This window comes from Onychomys torridus, chromosome 4 (assembly GCF_903995425.1).
Source record: "Onychomys torridus chromosome 4, mOncTor1.1, whole genome shotgun sequence".
NCBI lineage: Eukaryota > Metazoa > Chordata > Mammalia > Rodentia > Cricetidae > Onychomys > Onychomys torridus.
Window position 1 is genome coordinate 76,598,898 of NC_050446.1, and position 16,818 is coordinate 76,615,715.

General features: G+C 47.7%; 1 protein-coding gene across 2 annotated transcripts in view; it reads right to left on the reverse strand.

Moving 5' to 3' along the window:
- Positions 1-434: 434 nt before the first annotated feature.
- Positions 435-16,818, reverse strand: part of Ldlrad3 (low density lipoprotein receptor class A domain containing 3) — a 236,242-nt gene continuing 219,858 nt past the window's right edge. For both annotated transcript variants that reach the window (XM_036186090.1, XM_036186089.1), the window contains exons 5-7: positions 4,304-4,649; positions 2,377-2,492; positions 435-2,340 (exon numbers count right to left, since the gene is read on the reverse strand). In XM_036186090.1, coding sequence (XP_036041983.1) covers positions 2,243-2,340; positions 2,377-2,492; positions 4,304-4,649 — 560 coding nt within the window. In that variant the 3' untranslated portion in view covers positions 435-2,242. The remainder of the gene's footprint in view (positions 2,341-2,376; positions 2,493-4,303; positions 4,650-16,818) is intronic.

A 16,818-nucleotide genomic window follows, 5' to 3' on the forward strand; every position in this document is an offset into this window, starting at 1 on the left:
ATTTTTTAAAAACCCATTAAAAACCAAATCTATAGTAAAAATGTTCCTGTGTCTGTTTGGAAAAAACAAAACAAAACAAAAAACAAACAACATTAATAGGCTCCCCTTATCTACTAAAACCATTTGTTTTTCCTAAAATGCCTTGAAGCAGAAATCTCATGAGATTAGCTCACTGCTCAGTTAATTAAAATTAGAATCCTTTCCTCCAGACAACTTTCAGAGCACCAAAAAGAAGCAGGGACCCATCAAAGGAGAAGAGAGTCACTGACTCACCCGGATGAGACGCACAGCCAGGAAGGCTCCGTCTGTCACCCAGTTCTTTCTTCACTGCGCTACACACACACACACACACACACACACACACACACACACACACACACACACTCACACACTCACCCCCTCAATTACTATTTTAAAAATGAAAGACACAAGCAGCTAGGCTTATTTAAGCAAAACAAAAACAAACAAACAAACAAAACCCCAAGAGGCTAGCTTTCCAGCTGTCTAGTTTGGATTTATTTAAAAAGGAAAGTCAACGGAACAGCATCATTGAAGGCCACTTTGTCCCTGCTTCCTGCAGGCTCCATTTTAATTAGCATCGAACAGGTTATTGAGAGTTTCGTCAGCTGTGGAAAAGGCTTTGAATGGGTGGCAGCTGCCTGAGGTGGCATCACCTGGTTCCAGTTTTGTCCCTGGCTAGTATGGTTTACCCATTATTGCCTGGTTGGTGGGGGTGGGTGGTGGTGTCATGCACTAGGGCTGGCTAGGCATCAAGAGAGCGGAAAGGTAGTTTAAACATACAGACAATGGATGGGGACTTGTCCCTCTGCATTTTTCAAGAACTCGATAAATAGTGACTCCAAAATGCCCCAATGTAAATGCTGGGCATGTAGGTGAGTCTGAGGTGACACTATGGGATGGGGCTGGGGAAAGGCAGCATTTCTTTTTGCATCTTTCTTTGGACCTCGCCAAAAGAGAAACAAAAACAAAATCAAACAGATAACTTTCCTATACACATATAAATAGTCCCTTAACTAGAAGGGAAAAAAACAAACACACCGTTTCAAATGCATTTCTAAGAGACTTTAAAAAATCCAATGGGAAATCTTGACTCCAAGTTATCTATTGCCCACTTCTCTCATAGGAGAAACTGCCAGGATGTTTGGTTGGACCTGACCCTCATTCTATCCTAACTCCGACTTGGTGCACCGTTCCTGGGTCTGTGTGTGCAGTACAGTGACCTGAGAGTTCTCACAGGTGGTATTGAATGTGGTTCTCACCTAAGTTAAGACTTCTAGGAGTGTCCTTAAGTCCAAATGCACATGGGAAATAGACTCCCAGGTGTTTAGGGAACTTAGGAGCCTGGAGCTGCATGTATGAGTACGTCAGACTGGGCCTGTTTTATTGGAGTGAAGGGCTTGATCACGGTTTTGGCCAACTTAATTTGGGTCCTCATCCTTAGCTATGCCAAGTCATCTTGGAAGGGGACAATCCAGAAGCCAGGAAAAGGACCATGAGGTCAAGGCAGACCCAGGCTCTGGTAACCTACACATTAGGAGTTGAGGGTTTTCAACAGTGGCAGGGTTTTCCTACTTTTTCAAGGATGATGCTGAAGATCTGCACTTCTAGCAAAAGCTCTCAAAATTAGGATTCTTAGACAAATTTATAAGGCCAGGCAGAATCTATCACAAAACCAAACGAGAGAGCTGAGAGCCAAAAGCTGTTGTTCATATCAGAATTATTCTTTGGCCTCAGCTGCGGTAAGAACGATGAACAGGACAGTGTAAGGGGGGGATTTGATGTTCCCCTGGACAATTCTGGAGCACCCTCTGATGATGGCCTTTTGGTGTCTTCTCACCCAAATGAGCAACATGGCCCCATAACCCACCAAAGACACTTACATATGGCTTCATCCTGCTGCCTGCCCAGGCACAAATCTACTGGGTGGACCAATAGTAGCACAGTCATCTGAAGCAGGAGGCTCTAATCACAGGCCCTGAAGGAACAGTGACCTCGTGGAAGATGACAACACATCATGTCAACTAAGAGGGCAGAGGAGTGCCAGGTCATTACAAAGAACATCCCTGAAATCTGGAGGAAGAGATGGTGATGGAGAGCAATCAGCACCCCAAACTTCAACTTGAGACATCCTCAAAGGGAGCTCAAAGAGCGTCTCATGAGCACAGGCTGTCAGAATTCAACAAGGTGGAGCAGATCTACCCACATGGACTTTGGAATCACTTTAGTTTTCTACTTCTTCAGTGCCCTCAATGTGCACAGAGTCTCTGGGCTCAGCAGGGCCCTCTGGAGGGCCAGGCTGCTCTGGGCTGTGGCTGCTGTCTTCCACACTCAGGAGGCTGCTGGCTGCCTGGGAGCCAGCACTGACACTGTAGGCACTACCTGACCGTGAGCGATAAGGAGGCAGGTCAGCTTGGTTCAGAGACTCGGTGTCAGATGAATAGGGTGGAGGAGGAAGGTCATACCACGCAGGTCTGCAAGAGAGAAGGCAGGAGGGTGGCAGAGGGGAGACAACACATTAGAGTCTAGATGAGGCAGGTGATTCAGACAGCTCTAACAACAGCCCATTTCTGAGCAGATGGCTAGAAGAAGAATAAGGTTTTACTGCCAAGTACAAAGGAGACCTAAGACCAGCAAAACCAGGGTTTGAAATGTGACAGAACAGCAAGGTCACTGTGCTTCAGCTGTTCCTGTCCAATGGGCAGTGCCCATACCATATCTCTCCTCTAGGTGAGCAGGAATGAGGTTGCTAAACACCACCCTCAGATCACTTTGGGTGTTCTGGGCAAAATGACTTATGGCCAAGAGTCTTTGATAAGGGAGAGATCTGGTTTCTTACTAAGTCTAACTTCCTGTGGCCTTGGGTGAGAAGTCACTCTCTAAATGCCCTGTCTCTTTCTCTGTACCTTGCTTGCAACACAATTATGTAACAGAAAAGACCTGTCTTCTGCTCTCTTCCCCGACTGCTGTTAAGTCATTAAGTCAGGTGTTTCTCACTGTACCCCTCCTCTGTCACCTTGACTGCTCACAATGACCCCTGAGATAGGCATTACTTTTATGTCTACTGTCCCGGTGAGGAATCAGGAGGCCCATGATCACAGATTAGTAAGGCAGCAATGCAGGGACTGGAACCCCACCGTTCTGTCTCCAGATGCATCAGGATTAGCCTTACTCTACTCTGGTTGGCCCGAGTGCAAAGGTTCATTCTGAGTGGGAAGCTCATTGATGAGTGAGGTCCGAGAGAACTCCTCAGGCAGCAACGCCTCCCTCCCAGTCCTTGAAGTATTGTTTGCTTTTGATGAGGAGGGAAAATGAAGATGAAATCATACAGGAGCTGCCACAAGAAAGGGTCCAAGGAGGGGCCCAGCCACCCTTGAGGCACATCTGTAAAATGCTTAGTGTGACACACAGTGAGTCCTGGGCTTTAGTCCTGGGGCACTGAGCAGAGGACCTGAAGGCAGGGCATGGAATATCATAATCTAAACTGGCTCTGGTAGCTGGCTGTAGTGCAGGACTTCCAAGAAGGTTATCTGGTGTGTGTGAGGGTGGATGAACACAGTGGTAAAGCATGTGTTTAGTATGTGTGAGATGTTGATTCCGATCTCCAGTGTCTCTCTGTCTCTGTCTCTGTCTCTGTCTCTGTCTCTCTCTCTCTCTCTCACACACACACACACACACACACACACACACACACACACACACACACACACAGCCTTGGTTATATGGGATATTATGGAGGCCATAAAGGAAAAGAACAGGGAGGCCAAACAGGTATGCTTTAGGCCCTCCACTCTAACTACAGGAGGCCAGTCTGGGCCTTCTATATTGGGGGTTCATGAACAATGCCATCTGTGATGAGCAATCCATTGCTCAGTAAAGTTTGGGGTGCTCTACACCATTGCTTTTACCTCATTAATAAAGCCAAGCAAGGCAAGGGAGTTATTTATTCTTTCGTTCAGTCAACAAATTAACCCTATTTTTCTGTAGTAGCAGATATGGCCCAGAGATGGTCAGTGGCCTAAAAGTGTGACATTGTGGCTTAACCAAGGAGGAGCAGGGAATCCTTCCTGTAGGTCCTCAGATAAGTGACTTAAAACTGCAGGGCCTCAGTTACTTTCCTCATAGAAGTGTCCAGAGATGACATGGAACATTCTCGGAGTAGGTAAATGTCAATCACTGTTACTGCCTATAGTTACCAAGCCCAAATTCTTAGCTAGACTTAGGTAGCCCTGTGTGTGCACAGAAGTCTTTCCTATGTTAGATGCCTTCCTCTGCAATCTCTCACCTTTGGTCCAGCAGGGCCTCTGAGTAGGAGGGTGGAGAGCCTACTTCTGACGCATTTTGTTCAGCCTGGCTAGCCACATACTGAACACCATTATTGACGTTGTAGGTGACGTTACAGTGATGGGGGTGGTCCAGGACTACCAGGCGAGAGAGCAGTACAGGATGCTGCAGCCGGTGCACAGGTAGAGTCATGAGGTTGTTTCGTTTTCGCTGATGATGTAGGACCAGTGCCAACAGGGCCACCACTAGCACAAAGATGACAGAGCTGCCGATGATGGCGTATGTGATACTGGGGTAGTACACGAGCTGGTTCTCCGAGGTCACGAACACCTGCCCACTGCCTGGTTCTGGGAAAACCAGGAGAAAAGGGAGGAAGAGAGAACATTACAAGTGGGCTTTTCTAAGTCTTTGAAAAATCAACTCAGAACTGTCTTGCCAATTAGCATAGCAGGACTATTCACAGCTACCAGAAAGCAAGACCCTAAATGTTTATCAGCTGTGGAATGGGTACTCAGACTGTGGAATATTCTAATGTACTCTTATCCAGCCCCAAATGTAAACACTGATACATCCCATGAGTGTGAATTTCAGAAACATGCAGAGAAATAAGCCACACCCCCAATATCCCAGACTGTAGACTGTATATGATGCATCTGAAAGGCCAGTTCAGAGACAGCAAGCACAGCAGTGTCTGGATTAACCTCCAGTGGACATGAGGGGTCCTGCTGGGTCACTGACAATGTGCTCAAACTAGACTGGGGCAGTGATGGCGCATGTTGGAAAGTTAACTAAAAGTCACTGAATCGTACAGTTAACGTGAGTGAATTTTATGTTCCATGAATAAGACCTCAATGAAGTTAGCTAAAAACTCAGAGATGGGAAATGTAATTCCCAGGGGTCAAGAGTGAGAGTTCTTGGGGCTCCGGAAATCAGGTCTTCATTGAAAATGTATGATAACACTAATGTGAGGAAGGTAGTATGTACATCTGGGCTCCAGATGTCTGCAGAGCTCCTGCTCTGTGCCAGGCCCTGGGTTGATCTCCACAGATACAGACTCTGGCGTCTGTCTGTCAACCTACTTTCTGTGTCTGTGCCCTTTGGGAAGTTCTGGGAATGAAAGTCTAGACATTCTCGGGGCTTCTGAAGTTTGGCATAGACAGCAATGTCAAGGGTCTAGAACGGCAGCTGGCACTTTGTGCTACATTCACACGCGTGTTTGACACACACAGTATATGGTATTGAAGCTTTTAGTTTTGCTTTAATTCTTTTTTTTTTTTTTTTTAAATTCAGGGTTTCATATATTCCAGGCTGGCCTGTGACTCACTGTGGCCAAGGATGACTTTGGATTTCTGATTCTCCTGCCTCTACTCCCTGATACTGGGATTACAGACATGGGTCACCACTCCCCACTTTTGCAGCATGGGGATGAGATCCAGGACTTCATGCATGCTAGGCAAGCACTGTCTCAACTAAGGCAAGGCACTGTTTTTAAGATGAGCACAGTGTGTCCTGGTGAGGCTGGTTGCCCTGACTAAGATCACTGAGGCTGAGGGAGGAGCCCTTGTGACCTAAGCTACTGCCTGACCCTCCTCTATGAACACCCAAGAAGACACAGCAGACAACTGGCAGGCATTTCCTCAGGTCCCAGGGTGATGGTCTGGGTCACACCCCATTTCTGCTGACTAACAAAACCTTCCTCCCACATATGCTAATGAGCCACACTTCAGTGTTTCAGGTGACCTGCTTCCCAGCCAGCAGGACACAGCTGACAACCTCAGGAAGTCCAGGCAGGCACAGGAAACCAGGACAGCTCCTCACAGAAACCTGGGGCCATCTTGTTTGTGCCAAAGAACTGCAGCAGCCCACTGCTGTGCCCGTTGGAAGAATATTCTAGTTTCAGTCCCAGAGGGTGAATTTGGGACCACAGCCCCATGCTTCTTCATCTGTGACTCAGGAGGAGGTTTCTGTGGGTCCCAGAAGGACTGGCATTTGTTAACCTGCAGTAGCAGCTAGAGCTGGAACACTCTCTCCTTCACCCTGAGCTCTTCATTTTGTTTGTCACTACAGTCCCGAGTGGAGGAGGAGACGCGGCAGACAGTAGGCACTCAATAAGTGCACAGAACTCAACAACAACCATCTGTTTGGTCACACTCTACGGTAAACAGTAGGTGCTATTATAATTTCTATTTTAACTCAGGGAGGTGGGTTAACCTGTCCACAGTCACAGATGGTGCCTGGTAGCCAGGTATCCTCCTTCTAAAGCCTGCATGCTATACTACACATCATCTCTGCCTTCCTGATTTAAAAAAAATATATCATCACAATGAGACCCGTTTAGGGTCCCTTCTCTCTGTTGTTAACTTTTCTCTCTAGCCATACCCAAACTTGGACTAAAAGCTGAGCAGATCCTTCCAGTTACTGGCACTCAACATTCTAAGGGGCCTTGCACATCTGAACTGTACAGAAAGAGGTAAACATGAGCTGTTTAAAGATGGAAGTGCTCGTCTGTAAGTTACCAGCTTTGGACTTTCCTGGAGACAAATAGCTGCCACTCAGTTCTTAGCTTAGGTAATTAGAACTCTCTCTCTCTCTCTCTCTCTCTCTCTCTCTCTCTCTCTCTCTCTCTCTCTCTCTCTGTGTGTGTGTGTGTGTGTGTGTGTGTGTGTGTGTGTGTGTGTTTCAGAATTCAGGATTAAAATCCTTCTGTGGTTATTCCCTGCATAGACCTGAGGTTGCAGAGCTCTGGAGTGGATCCTGGAGCCATCACTTCCAGGTGCCTGAGTCTAGGCAAGTGACTTAACTTTCGTAAAATAATAGCAGGGCTGAGAAAGTTAACATCATGCATCTCCCCCAGTCATCAGAAGACGCAATGCTTGTATGTGCAGAGTGTCGAGCACAGCACCTGACAAGGGTTTGCACTCGGCAATGCTGATTCTTTTAAAAAGAAACATTACTTTGAAATTGCCATAATGAAATGTGCATACCACAAACAGCATTTTAAGTGTACAGCTGAGTAGCATTAAGGGAATTCAGGTGGCTGTGCTACCGTGTGTGCTGTCCATCTCCAGGATCCATCAGCTCTAACTAGTTAATGCCACTTCTTAGTATGTGCATTCTTGATATCCTCACCAGCCATCTCTGCACTAGTGGTGGAGAACCTGGGGTGGGGTGGGGGTAGCGGAGCTGGGTAGCTTTTTCACATGGAAAGTAAATGTGTTCAGAGGTTCTGAAACTCTGATGTCTGTGCGACCACTGGCAGCATTTCAGGTCCGAGAGGGAGCTCTTTAAGGAGCAGACAGTGAGGGCTTTTGTATCCTAAGGATCTCACTGTTGTCTCAGAACGCCGCCTCCCTCCAGACCTGCCACTTTGGCAGTAGAGAAGCAGCGATCACATCCACTCAAGGAATTATGATGCCACATAACTCAGAGCTGCCTGGGCTCGTTTTTGCTCTGTGTGTAAAATGTCATCTTGCATTAATTCATTAACTAGGCCCACTTTTCTTAAGAGCCTAATGAGCCTGCTGGCCAAATTACTAACATCAGAGTTGCTTGGGACCTGTGTTCCAAGTGTGTGATCCACGGATAATGAAGTTTCCATTTATTCTGGCTGTCCCTCAAGCGAATGCCCTCCTGGTCTACCGTCAAACAGCTTAAATTCCGACCCTGGATCTGCTTTTGGGCCGTATTAATTCTAGGCCATCTGCTCTTACTGGAGATCTCCAGACTCTCCAAGCAGTCAATGGCTGGCACTGGGGCGAGCTGTGCTTTGCACCATTTCTGGGTGCTTTGCCCCTGAGACGGCAACCTATAAAAGCTAACAATGGTAGCTTTCTAGCCAAAGGCTGGTATCCTGGGAGAAATACCTTTGACTAATGCAGAGATGCCATCCCGACATGGGCAGCTGAGATCTGTGATTTAGCGTTCCTTCCCATCTATAAACACATTCTTGCAAATGAAAATCAAATTTCCTCCAGGATACTGGCATTTTGTCCACTGGCTTGGCCAAAGGCTGAGGTTGGGTTTATATTCCGCTGGGTGGGTCTTAGGAAAACATGTATATTGATGCATGGGGTTTACTCAGGGGTGGCTGGTGGGAGAACAAGTGGGTACAAATATGGCATAGTGGGGCAGACCAATAACATAGAGCAGCTCTCTGTATCTACAGGTGGGGTTCCGCATCTGTTCTGCACCCCTAGATATCAGAAATGGTGGATTTGATATATTTCATCCTTACTGAATATGTGCAGACATTTTGGGGTCATTAACAACACAGAGTAAGAACTAGTTACAGAGCACCCACACTGTACCAGGTATAAATAATCTAGAGGTGACTTAAAGTACACAGTTCTATGCAAATATAGCATTTTATGCAAGAGCCTCTAACAGCTGTGGATTTTGGTGTCATGGAACCAATCCATCACAGACACTGAGAGACGAATGTATATTAAAAATATAATTATGTTTGACACAGTATCACAGTAAAAATGAGCAATATTTTTCCTTTGCATGGCTGAGGTTCAAACCCAGACTGTTATGCATGCTAGGCAAGCATTTTACCATTGTGCTAGGGCCCCAGCCCAGAAATTACATTTTAGTACCAGTATTCATGAAAACATTGTTTGTAATAGTAAATATAACAAAATGTAAATGTCTATCATCACAGCTTGACTTAATAAATTACACTGTTTCTGTATAATATTACTCCTGTTTTAAAATTTACACAACATACACAGCATTTGGAAGATGTACTGACTAGTAAAAGAATAAACAAAGTTTATAGGAGAACTGCTACAGCATACCTATTGCTTTAAAGTGTGCACACCACCCCAAGTTCTCATGAGTTGGAATTTCACCCCCATTTTGCAGTATTAGGAGGGGAGAAAGTCACCCTAACTATGTTTCTAGAAGTGAAACCTTTAGGAAGTAATGAGGATTACAGAAAGCCATCAGGGCGGGAAACCCAGGATGGAATTATGGGTGCTTTCTAAGAAGAGGGAGAAGGCCCTACTCATTCATGTAAGCTGCTGGCCTCGAAAGCGTGAGGGCCTGAGTTCAATCCCCAGAACCCACACTCACTACAAGTTGGAAATCATGACACATACTTGTGATCCCAGCACTGGGGAGGCAGAGACAGGTGGCTGTTGGGGCTCACTTCCTAGTTAGACAGGCCCACTTGGCCAGCCGAGGTCAGTGAGAGGCCCTGCCTCAAATCAAAGGAAGACGAAAGAGGGAGACAGCACTGAGCAACGACAACTGAGACTACCTCCTGGTTTCCACAGGCATGCCCATACCCACACCTCCTGGTACAGAGACATGGGGAAGAACTAACAGTCTCTCCTTTCTTTCTCTCTTTGTCTCACTCTGGGTGGCATCTTGCATCCCCTTAGTAATTCCTCAGTAAATATGGACCTTTGATTCTAGAAACTTTGAGCAAAACAACCCTTTCCCCACTTTATAAAGCTACCAAACTTCAGGTATTTCGTTACAATAGAGTAGTGTAAAATGGGCTAAATCCAAGACTGTACCCCCCAGTTCTGGAAGACGCAGAGATGGGGACACAGGAGGTTTCGATGGGAGGGAAAGATGCCAGTGGAGAGAGGACAGCGGGAGAGCGACCTTCCTGGTGGATAGGAGGACGACCTTCCCGGTGGACAGGAGGACGACCTTCCCGGTGGACAGGAGGACGACCTTCCCGGTGGACAGGAGGATGACCTTCCCCCTCTCTCATGTCTACAGTGTCGCTTGCACACTATGATGTATTTAAGGCCATCCACTGCTGTCTTCCTTTGGCCTTCCATGACTGATGGTGCATGTCTGTCTGACTCCCACTTCCTTCTCTCCCAACACATGGGAGGAGCTTCAGGGCTCACACCTCCCAGCCTACCTTCCTGGGACACCTCCTATCAAGGACACATTGTCTAAAGATGGCTCCTGAGACTGAAGCCTGACCTCCTGAGTCCTGAATTCCTGTTTCTGGAATAATTGGTACGCCACAAACTGACTCCTCATCATTCCTTTGAAAAATCAACTCTCACATGCCTGCCTTTTATTTCTTCAAACTGAATACTTTAACAAATCAAGTTTATTGAGGTGTAATTTATGCACAATAAAATTTCCTCTTTAAAATCTATAGGCGGATGAGTTTGGCAAAGCTAACACAACTATCCCCACAACTGAGATCTGGAGCCTTGCATGCCTTCCTACTCTATTCATTGTGAGATGGTTCAGTGGGTGAAAGTGCTTGCCACTAAGCCCCCACCAAACCACAGTTCAATCCCCGGGACCCACATGGTCCAATTATGAGAGATCCGGTTCCCATAAACTTTCTCTGACCTCCACATTCGGGTGGTAGCATACACGTTCAAACACACACACACACACACACACACACACACACACACACACACACACACGTAGAAAAATAAAATGTAGTAAAACTGGATCGCTTGGCTGCTTATTACTATTGAGTAGGAGTAATTCAGATGATCTGGGACACAAGTTTATCTCATTGTGTTTTACAATTGATCTTCTAAGCTGTGGTTTCTTTTTCATTTCCTTTAGTGTCTTTCTGTTTCTTTCTGAATTTAATGAAGCCCAGTGCAGCAATTCCTTCTTAATGGTTTGTGCTTCCTATATACTATCCAAGGAATCCTCAGCTGAATTTTTACCTAGCAGGATGATATAGCTTTAGTGCCTCTATTTACATCGATGATGTACTGCTAGTTAATTCCTGTTTATGGAACAAGAGAAAGGTCAAGGTGACTTTCCATCAATCCATTCGGACAGCCCGCTTCCCCAGCACTGTTGGTTGGAAGCCTGTCCTTTCCTTGGCATCTGTGATGCAAACCAACTTCACACAGGCCTGGGTCCACCTGCCTCTGTTTGACTGAGGCAGGCACTTGACTCTGCTCACAGCTTCCAGCTTGCACTCGAGTCTCATCGTGAAGAACCACGTTAATTACTATGGCTAATCATTAGAACAACGTTAGCTGCAGACAAAATGCTTCCTCCATCCCCCAAACCTACCAGAGTTCCACTAGATGAAAGTGTATTTTACACCGGTGTAGACAGGGTTGGCGAACCTTAGCTGTCAAAAGCAAGATAGCAAATATTGCACGCTTTCTGTACTGTCCAATGTCAGTCATAGCTCAACTCTGCCTTCTGAGTATAAGCATATCGGGAGTGGTGCCTGGCAGAGTAAGTACTCGCCACATCTGCCATTACTAATAGCTATTATTACAGGACTTTTCAGAGCCTTCACTAGGCAAATGTTCCTTGTGATGATCCCATAAGTCTGAGGAAATTTCATTAGCCTTACTGATGTGTGGACATAGGATAGGATGTACATCATTTTCCAAAAGACTACTTTCCCATCATTCTGGCCGCTGTCTTTTTATACACCACAGGGGGCATCCTTGGCCTTTGGACACATGCTAGAGAAAGTTCTGTGTCTCTAGCTGCCATCTGGAAGGACATAAGCTGCTATGTGACTGTCTCAGCCTGTTCTGTTCCTGCAGCAGCAAGTCCCAGCTTCCTGGCTCCAGTTGGAAGTTCATGCATTGCTACTAATAGGAACTTACAACTGTGCACTTGATCCCTAGAGAAATGAGGGATGCCATGGAAAGGTCTGGATGCCACCCAGTGCCTCCCACACTTGACAAGACCGAGCAGCAGGAGCTGATCCTGTTTAAATTCTCCAGGAGTCCAAGGATGCTTGTATGTGTTCACCACATACTCGAGCTGCTCAGAGCTCCCCAGTAATCAGTTCAGCAGAGCCACTTCTGCCCACAAAACCTTATTACCCAGGGAAATGCTGAGTGCGCACACTGGCAGCTCTGAGTGCAGAAAACTATCTGAATAATTCAGGGAATGGGCTGGTGACGGAAGCATTTCACCCAGGGCTCCCAGGGGGGAGTTTTATTAGCTATGAGCAAATTCACTGCTTCTTGAGATTCCTGATATGAACACGATGACCCATGACCCTTGTGTCCAGGAGGGCAGGGCTGTTGATTTTGTTCTGGTCCCAGGGCCAGCAGGACAAGGATGTCTGACAGGGATTCCATGGCCAATCAGGATCCTGAATCATGAGTCCTGCTGTCTCAACACTTGCACCCCCCCCCCCCCTCCCCCCGCCACAAGCCACTGTCACCTGTATCTTGTCCCCAAGCCCCACTCTCTAGTTCCCTTTCCAAATGGTTACAGAATGTTCCTTCTAAGACACAAACTCACTTGCTTAGGTCAGTCCTTGCCTCAAAATCCTCAGAGGCTTCCCAGGTGCTCAGCACAAAGCAGGAGTCCTCACTTGGTCTCCAGGCCCAGCATCATCTTGTCCCCACACGCAGCCATCCTGACCTTCAATGTTACCTTTATCTATATCCTGCTGCTACTGACCCGCTGGCTCCCCTGAGGTGTTTTCAGACGCTAAGAGTGTGCAGAACCCGCTTTCAACCCCATAGCTGCTCTCTAGCCTGGACGGGTGGGTAAATTCTGTTATACACTGTGTCAATTGTCCCTCTTGTCTACTGGAATGCAGCCCAACCAGGGCAGGGTGTATTTTGCTTGCTCATCCCTGTACAACACTTGATACTTCAAATAATAACAACTTCTAGGGGAGGGAGGCAGAGGAGCTCTAACGGTAGCCACTGGCTGTCTTGGAATGTGAAACCAGGCATTCCTGACGGGATGTCCTCCTCAGTGAGTCTGTACAGGTAAGAAGCACGTCCCAGGTCATATGGCCCAGAGCGATGGAGCAGAAACTGGACCCACACACAAGAAGAGCAAGCAGTATGAGGACAGGTTTCACTGAACAAGCCTGTCCAGAGTGTTGTTTCAGAGCGCGGGAAACCAGGGCTGAAGCAGTGCAGAGGCAGAGTGTTCAACCAGCCTGTGTGCGCCCTAAGTTCAATCCTTTATATCAGGGAGGTGGAGGGAGGGGAACAGAATCCGACAAGGAAACACTATCCCACGGTTCAATCAGCTCAGGGTTATGGAGGAGATGGTATCTGTGTACCAGAACACAGTTCCATCCTTCTGGAACATTCCTCTTACATGCTTGGTGGGGGCAATGACACACCTTCCTGGGGCCATCTATATACAGGCCCAGTGCAGTTTCCTCCCATGTGACGAAGATGCTGACCTGACATAAGGACCTGAAGCCTGGGCCTGGTTCTGCTGCCTCCCCAGTCTTTCTGCCTCTCAAGGGTAGAAATTTAGCTTCTTATTGTGGTGCTTGGGCTCCAAGTATCCCTCATCTAATGCTTTCCCACATGCTATCTGTACTAGCCAAGAACATGGTACTCAAGGTCCTTCAGACAGTTACTGCTTGTCTAGAGCCATGCAAATGCAGGGTCCCACAATCTTCCAGATCAGAAAAGTAGTTTCAGAGAGAGACAGCAGGAAGCTGTCTAGGCTTGAAGGGCTGGGGATACGGTGTCTAGAATCTCCCAGGATTGGAGAGACCTAACAGGTTGGGTACTCGGAGACCTAACAGGTTGGGTACTCGGCGGATAAAGTATCACCAAGTACCACATTCTGCCCTCTGGTGTTCTTACCCTCTAACGTTCTTCTGGCTTCCACTGGACTAAGCCACGGGGAGGCTGGCTGCCACAGCCCGGAAAAGTCAGTGCCATGTAGGGAGGACACACAGGAACTGTGAGTGGAGGGCCAGCCTAGCACCCAGCACAGGGCGCCAGCTCCTCTGCGGGACCCCCATGCTGCTTCTCTACTGGACCTGGCACATCCTGCTGACCTCCCGGGGTCGCTGTGTTTGTGAAACTCTCCACTGTCTCTTCTGCTGGAATTAAGTGGATCCTTCCCAGGACATCTTACGCTGTTTTTATACCAGCATCTATCAACATGCAGGAGGTCAGGGCTTCAGGTGTGTGTGTGTGTGTGTGTGTGCGCGCGCGCGCTACTCAGGAAGCACTTCCTTCAGAACATTTACTTCATCCTGAACGAAAGGAATGAAACCTTCCCGAAAGACTAGCAAGAGAGTCGGGGCAGCCCAAGTCCATGGCGCTCTGGCAGAGACTGAGGCAGGCTGAGGGTAGAGAACACTAAGAGGAGGCAAGGGACAGCTGTGGTGTGTGTGTGCGTGCGTGTGTACATATTTGCACACTGAGTGGTGTTTGCCAATTCAGAGATGCAAAGGCTCTCTCTCACTGACGTGTAGTCCTGCAGTCAGTTAAGGGAGCAAGTCTGCCTTCTACTTGCTCCTTAATTGGAAGCAGAGACACAAGTGAGGCATGCTGTCAGTCACTAATCATGCCCTTGCTGATACGGGCCCACTCTATCTGGGATTACCTTTGTTTTAGAGCTACTTTTCCTGGGCTGGTTGCAGCAGGGCAGAGGCGTTTTCACACGAGGCCTGTTCATTCATTCTCTCTGTTGCTGTCCCTGTCTGTCCTCCTGCCTCCCCCAAAATACAACCCATGTCTCCAAATGTCCCACATCCCACTTCTGATTCTGAGACCCCAGCATAACTTGGGCTTGCCCAGTGTCCAGTTTCCCCACCTCTGATCCCAGTGACTGTGAGGCTCAGGGTACTGGATGTAAGGACAGGTGTATCTAGTTAAAAGGAGTGCTTTTTTTTTTAGGCAGGGTGCTCAGTGGTTGGTCCAGGTCTGCGAGTTTTGGGGGCGGGGTTAGCATCCTGACCTGTTTGCCAGGAACTATATGCACAACACAGAGCCAAACTCGTCTGTAAAACTGGGTTTCAAAGCCTGCGGCCAGCAGAGTGATATGAACATTAAGACTATTATTATTATTGTTTTTTAATTGAGCTGAGTGAACTCATAAGAGCCTGCATCCAGGAGGCTTGAAGCTTGGAGGTGGTGCATCTCCAGCACTCCTACTACACGTTCTCTCAAGGCCACTAGCCTCAAGGAACTGTTTTGGCCACTGTAAACCAAGGGCATCCCCTCACTCACCCTGACTTTCCTGCTTAAAACATCCTAAGAGCTCCTCTCTGGATCCCTATTCTAAGCACACCTCCTGTCCCAATTTAGATGCGGATTGAAAAGCTTAATCTAAAGGGCAGACCAGCCACTGACTGAATCAAAAGGGAGCCATGAAAACTCCACTGAACCATTACCATGGCAACTCAAGTTGCTAAAATTAACCAAAAGGGGAGAGGGGTGATGGGAATACTGGGGCTGCAGAGCACCAGACCACAACCACAGCCATCTACCCCCGGTCAGAGGGAAGTCGGGTACAGGGGGGCTACCAAGATGGCTCCAAAGACTACTGAAGGGGTCCTGGGAGTTAGGAGAATGACTCTAAGATTACACTTACAATGAGACTGAAGGGTAGGCAGAGGAGGAGGGGGAGGGCACAAAGAGGTGGGGGGAAAGAATAAAGTCCCAGGACCAAAGTCAGACAGGCAGATACCTGTCATGGTAAGAGTTACCAGTGTTACTCCCACCCCAACACACACACAACATGTGCCTACCACTGGGAAAATAGGGACAGATCTCCCCCAACCCAGGAACTCCACATAAACCGCCAATGGGTATCCTTCCCTTAACTTCTTTTTAAAATTTCTTTCTTTTTAATGGTGTGTGCGTATACATATGTAAACGTGTGTGCGCACGTGATTGTGTGCAGGAGCATGTGTGTGCAGATGCACATGTGTGCTTCGAGAGGCTAGGGAAGACTGGGGGTGTTCCTCAACTCTGCCCACCTTATATTTTTGAGACAGGGTTTTTCATTGCCCTGGACCTTGGTAGGTTAGGCTGGCTGGTGAACAAGCCCCCGGGGAATCCTTGTCTCTGCCACCCCAGAGCTGGGATGGCAAGTGTAGACTACAACCTCTAGCTTTTAAAATGTGGGTTCTGGGGACCAAACTCAGGTCCCCACGCTTGCACACTTTACCCGCCATGCCACCTCCCCAGACAGAGCCCCTTCCCATCAATTTCTTACCCCTGAGGCCAGTTCCTGAGGACAGTGAAAGCCTGAGGTACCCTGCTAAGACTCTGCAGCCTGGATCTAGCCAGCTGTGAGGAGGAACGGCCTAGAGACAACCCAGGGAGGTAGCCGGCTAAGGGCCTCTCAGTCAAGAACTGGGCCCGGGCAGTTGCAGAACTGGCTGTAAGTAAGGCATTTAATTGGCTATTTAAGGTAGAAGAGGACTTTTCTTTTTTAATGGGAATTCAGATTGCTTCCAAGACTTCATGATGAGGGTAATTGGGAGCCAGGGCCTGGGTGGCCTTTTCAGAACTCTGCTCAATTATGTAATCACTTAAAAAAGCATCAAGGGAAGAGTGCTGTGGGCGTGGAGAGCTGGGGTCCCCTTCCACCGCTCCGACTGAAGACTACAAAATGGCCTTGAAACAAAGTAAGAGCGAACGCCAGTGAAAGACAGCACAGGAGTCTGTAGACTTGGAATGAACTGACCCACTGGAGTCAAAGGGAGTCAGAGGGAGGAGTCCTCTCTTTTGAGCAAGGTGGAGCTTCGGCATTCCTGGGTTCCTCTCAAGACAATCTCAGCTGCTTCTGCAAGCAACTTAAAATGAATAT